The sequence below is a fragment of the Epinephelus moara genome, chromosome 12 (genome assembly GCF_006386435.1).
Source record: "Epinephelus moara isolate mb chromosome 12, YSFRI_EMoa_1.0, whole genome shotgun sequence".
NCBI lineage: Eukaryota > Metazoa > Chordata > Actinopteri > Perciformes > Serranidae > Epinephelus > Epinephelus moara.
The window spans coordinates 43063332-43069459 of record NC_065517.1 but is presented as its reverse complement, the minus strand read 5'-3'; the positions used below and the strand labels follow the sequence as shown (position 1 = coordinate 43069459).

The following is a 6128-nucleotide window of genomic DNA, read 5'->3' as shown; positions in this document are numbered from 1 at the left end:
TGGTGTGTGTACTGGTGTGTGTACTGGTGTGTATACAGGTGTGTGTACTGGTGTGTGTACTGGTGTGTGTACTGGTGTGTGTAATGGTGTGTGTACTGGTGTGTATACTGGTGTGTGTACTGGTGTGTGTACTGGTGTGTATACTGGTGTTAGTGGTGTGTGACCTTCTGAGGGATGATGGCGTGATGGTTTTCCAGAATGATGCGTTTGATGTGATGAGCCCAGAGCTTCTTCTCCTCCACCGTCTTCGCCTATAAACATCAACACAACAAAGAGTCAAGAGAAGATTCATCTTCTGATCTGAGTTACCAACAATACATGTGTATACACACACACACACACACACACACAGAGTACATATATACAAACACATGCACATGTACACGACACCTTTCCCCTCGCTGATAAAGAAAGTCTGAGAAACATAACTAAAATAAAAATGATGGGTTCAGGAAAAGAAGTGGTCATCAAGTGGTGAAGGTGAGCGGGAGGTGGAGGTGAAGTGTAGGTGGACTTGATGGACAGGTGGAGGATTCAGTGTAGGTCAGGTGTAGGTGTGGGTGGTCTCACCTGGACGGTGTGAGGCTGTTTGGGATGTTTGTAGTGAGTCACACTGAAGCTCAGAGAGTCTTTGGAGCTTTCAATCAGCATCAGGGTGGAACACTGAAACATCACAGAGACAGAAACATTCACCCTTCAGCCATGAAGATGTCATGATGATGTCATGTTTTGTGTTGTGTAATCAGTGACGTCATCGCAGCGCTCCTCACAGAGATGTGCGTCTTGTAGACGTAGTGCTCTCCGCGGCGTTTGGTGATGAGCAGCATGCGGTCGAACAGGAAGAGCGTTCTCTCGTTTTTGGCTCGATGAACTTTGAAGGTTCCCTCCAGAACCAGTTCTCCGTACGTGGTCAGGTCTGGACCTTTCCAGTTCAGCAGCAGGGACTGGACCTCCTGAAGAGAACACACGGGAACCTGTCACCGTCATACATGTACACACACACAGTAGACATGTCACAGTCATACATGTAAATACACGGGAACATGTCACAGTCATACATGTAAACACACAGCGGACATGTCACAGTCATACATGTAAACACATGGGAACATGTCACAGTCATACATGTAAACACACAGCGGACATGTCACAGTCATACATGTACACACACACAGTAGACATGTCACAGTCATACATGTAAACACACGGGAACATGTCACAGTCATACATGTAAACACACGGGAACGTGTCACCGTCATACATGTAACACACGGGAACGTGTCACCGTCATACATGTAAACACACGGGAACGTGTCACCGTCATACATGTACACACACACAGTAGACATGTCACAGTCATACATGTAAACACACGGGAACGTGTCACCGTCATACATGTACACACACACAGTAGACATGTCACAGTCATACATGTAAACACACAGCGGACATGTCACAGTCATACATGTAAACACACGGGAACATGTCACAGTCATACATGTAAACACACGGGAACGTGTCACCGTCATACATGTAACACACGGGAACGTGTCACCGTCATACATGTAAACACACGGGAACGTGTCACCGTCATACATGTACACACACACAGTAGACATGTCACAGTCATACATGTAAACACACGGGAACGTGTCACCGTCATACATGTACACACACACAGTAGACATGTCACAGTCATACATGTAAACACACGGGAACGTGTCACCGTCATACATGTACACACACACAGTAGACATGTCACAGTCATACATGTAAACACACGGGAACGTGTCACCGTCATACATGTAAACACACACAATAGACATGTCACAGTCATACATGTAAACACACGGGAACATGTCACAGTCATACATGTAAACACACGGGAACATGTCACCGTCATACATGTAAACACACAGCGGACATGTCACAGTCATACATGTAAACACACGGGAACATGTCACAGTCATACATGTAAACACACGGGAACATGTCACCGTCATACATGTAAACACACAGTGGACCTGTCACAGTCATACATGTAAACACACAGGGGAACATGTCACAGTCATACATGTAAACACACAGTGGACCTGTCACAGTCATACATGTAAACACATGGGAACATGTCACCGTCATACATGTAAACACAAGGGAACGTGTCACTGTCATACATGTAAACACACGGGAACGTGTTACCGTCATACATGTAAACACAAGGGAACGTGTCACTGTCATACATCTAAAAACAAGGGAACATGTCACCGTCATACATGTAAACACAAGGGAACGTGTCACTGTCATACATGTAAACCATGTAAACACAAGGGAACGTGTCACTGTCATACATGTAAACACACGGGAACGTGTCACCGTCATACATGTAAACACAAGGGAACATGTCACCGTCATACATGTAAACACACAGCGGACATGTCACAGTCATACATGTAAACACACGGGAACATGTCACAGTCATACATGTAAACACACGGGAACATGTCACCGTCATACATGTAAACACACAGTGGACCTGTCACAGTCATACATGTAAACACACAGGGGAACATGTCACAGTCATACATGTAAACACACAGTGGACCTGTCACAGTCATACATGTAAACACATGGGAACATGTCACCGTCATACATGTAAACACAAGGGAACGTGTCACTGTCATACATGTAAACACACACAAGGGAACGTGTCACTGTCATACATGTAAACACACGGGAACGTGTCACGTCATACATGTAAACACAAGGGAACATGTCACCGTCATACATGTAAACACAAGGGAACGTGTCACTGTCATACATGTAAACACACGGGAACGTGTCACCGTCTTACATGTAAACACACGGGAACGTGTCACTGTCATACATGTAAACACACGGGAACGTGTTACCGTCATACATGTAAACACACGGGAACATGTCACCGTCATACATGTAAAAACAGGGGAACGTGTCACCGTCATACATGTAAACACAGGGGAACATGTCACCGTCATACATGTAAACACAGGGGAACATGTCACAGTCATACATGTAAACACAGGGGAACATGTCACCGTCATACATGTAAACACAGGGGAACATGTCACCGTCATACATGTAAACACACGGGAACGTGTCACCGTCATACATGGTAAACACAAGGGAACGTGTCACCGTCATACATGGTAAACACAAGGGAACATGTCACCGTCATACATGTAAACACAGGGGAACATGTCACCGTCATACATGTAAACACACGGGAACGTGTCACCGTCATACATGGTAAACACAGGGGAACATACTTCCCTCTGACATCCTGCAGTACAGGTGGACTCAGGTAAAGTACATATTAAGTACTTCCTGTGAGAGGTACCACAGTACAGGTGGATTTACGTGTCTGACCTGCAGTCTGACGGCGTGCTCATGTTTCCTCTTCATGTCGTTGATGTACCACGCCACGCCGGTCATGGTGTAGATCGCCTCCTCCACCACCTCGTATCCCTCCTCCTCTGGGTCAAAGTGCTTCGCTATCTCCTGCACAGAGACACAATCATCACCATTATTACATCATCATCATCATTACATCATCTTCATCAGTGCACTTTGTACATTTGTTCTGTGCTGAATAAATAAGCGAATAATAATATTTATTATTTATGAATCACATTTCTAAACAACAGAGTAAACAAAGTTGAGATTCTTAAATTCAGTTTAACTTTATTGTCATCAAACTTGTGATCAACAAAAACACCAGACGTCTGTGAGTCATTTCAGTCAGCACACTGATCCATAAAAGGTGTGTGGGTGATGATGTGATGTCACTCAGGTGTGTCAGTGATGATGTGATGTCACTCAGGTGTGTGCTTGGTACCTGGAGCAGCAGGTGATATTTGAGGATTCTCTGAACAGGTTTGAGCAGGTATGAGCCGAGAGGCAGCGAGCGCTTCAATGACGCCTGACGGTCTCGAAAAAACTTGGCCAGAGATTTATTCCTCATGCACTCTGTCAGCGCCGCAACCGAACTGCAACAGGAAGCAACACAACAAGCTGTGAACAAGGACTCTGGTTTAATCAGGTGTGAACAGGTGACATCAGGTGTGAACAGATGACATCGGGTGTGAACAGATAGATTCAGGTGTGAACAGGTGACATCAGGTGTGAACAGATAGATTCAGGTGTGAACAGGTGACATCAGGTGTGAACAGGTAGCAAACAGCAGGACTCACTTTGGGTAGTTGGTGCAGTACTGTGTGTAGATCTCAAAGTACTCGCTCTGAAAGGAGACAGAGTGATGAACCATCAGCAGCTGTCAGTCAGGTGTTTCACCTGCTCTGACCAGCAGGGGGCAGAGCTCAGATTAAGATTTTACAAAGCACAAAAACAAATACAAATCATGAATCCATTCAGCGATCAGCGAAATGTTCACACTGTAAGAAATAAAAGACGGACCTGCAGTCGTCAGCTGGAGCTTGTTTATCTGAATTTTAATGATCCGAACAAACAACTAAATCATTTCAAACAAATCCTACAAAAACCTCTCGGCTTCCATTCGCTCATAAACACAGACGCCATTTTCATCACTACAAATTTATTTTATTAAAACAACATCAAATTCACACCTGAAGATTGATTTATAGAAAACTATTTACAGAAATAAATCGACACCACGGCAGCAACATAAACTGATCAGTATCAGGTTACAATGTGAAAAACAATTTGTCAGAACAAGAAACTTTTCATGTTTGTTTTTTTTTTACCTGATACTGATCTTTGTTTTCCTGGCGTGGCATCGATATGAAAAATAAAAACTTCCTCCACAAACAAAGATTATTATCTGAAAACAGAAGACGTTTTCTGTTGTTTGAATAAGAAACTTTAAACTTCTCTCAGGTTTCAAACCGACAACCTTCTGACTGACGGCATTTCTCACCTTCATGACGAAGCACCTGGCGACGGCGACAGGGTCGTTGTCACAGAGGTCAAGAGCCTGAAGCAGCTCGCTGTGGACAGGAAACACCGTCAGTCACTGAGACACTGAGACTCCAGTGCGAAGTTAAACCTTTAAACAGCAGTTAGATAAAAACCCTTCAGTAACAGTTCTGGAGCTTTTGATCACCTCTCACTGTCTTCATCAGCTGTGTCACTAATTATAATGAATCATTATTAGAAACCATCACAGGGCTCACACATAACGAAGCACAAAAAGTAATGAAATGTGTGTTTGGTAGATTATTTCTTTGCTGTAACGAAGCTTCTTGGGATGAGCAGCAGAGCTGAGTATGTGGGTTGTGCCCATGAAAAAATAGCCAAATCTCTGCCAATGCCAAACAGCTTTTTTTTGCTGTTGACTCTTGTTTGGTGGATTGGTTGATTGAAGTCTGAAGAAACAAGACATTTTGGCAATTTAACAGTTTATTCATTTAACAAACAGGAGCCTCAGTAGCGTGTGGAGGAACCATACACAGCCACAACAGCCTGGCACCTCCTCCTCATGCTGATCACCAGCCTGGCACCTCCTCCTCATGCTGGTCACACACTGCTGTGGGATGCATCCCATTCTTCAACCAGCAAGTGTCACAAGTCAGCCAACGTGGTTGTGTTGGTCACTCTGGCATGAACAGCACGCCCAAACTGATCCCACAAGTGTTCAAAGGGGTTGAGGTCAGGACTGCTGGCAGGCCAGTCCCTCCTCTCCACTCCCAAAGTCTGGAGGTAGTCTCTGATAAACTCCACTCTGTGGGGGCGAGCGTTGTCATCTTGGAGGACAGAGTTCGGTCCACCCACTGCCTCCACCAAAAGATGTTACTCTATCTGTGCAGCAATCAGCAAAGTGTTCTCTGTGTCTTCTCCACACTTTGACCCTACGATCCAACTGCTGCAGACAGAATCTGGACTCATCACTGAACTTAACGTTCCTCCACATGTTCAGGTTCCAGTGCACGTGTTGCCGACACCAGCACAGATGGGCCTGACGGTGAAGGGCTGCGGTTGCAGGCCTCCTGGCAGCCCTATGAGACTGGAGATTGGCTGCGTGCAGTCTGTTCCGGATTGTCTGGGAAGAGAGCCGTCGGCCATGTCGTCCTGCAAACCTTGACTGCAGATCTGTAGCAGACTGCCTACGGTTC

At 45.2% G+C, this 6128-nt stretch overlaps 1 protein-coding gene across 1 annotated transcript in view; it reads right to left on the bottom strand.

Moving 5' to 3' along the window:
- The window catches only part of LOC126398550 (pleckstrin homology domain-containing family G member 3-like), a 38160-nt gene that overhangs the window by 18888 nt on the left and 13144 nt on the right, over positions 1-6128 (bottom strand). The window contains exons 5-11 of the mRNA XM_050057980.1: positions 4934-5003; positions 4230-4276; positions 3875-4025; positions 3406-3537; positions 771-953; positions 571-663; positions 165-251 (exon numbers count right to left, since the gene is read on the bottom strand). Of these exons, the coding sequence (XP_049913937.1) occupies positions 165-251; positions 571-663; positions 771-953; positions 3406-3537; positions 3875-4025; positions 4230-4276; positions 4934-5003 (763 nt within the window). The remainder of the gene's footprint in view (positions 1-164; positions 252-570; positions 664-770; positions 954-3405; positions 3538-3874; positions 4026-4229; positions 4277-4933; positions 5004-6128) is intronic.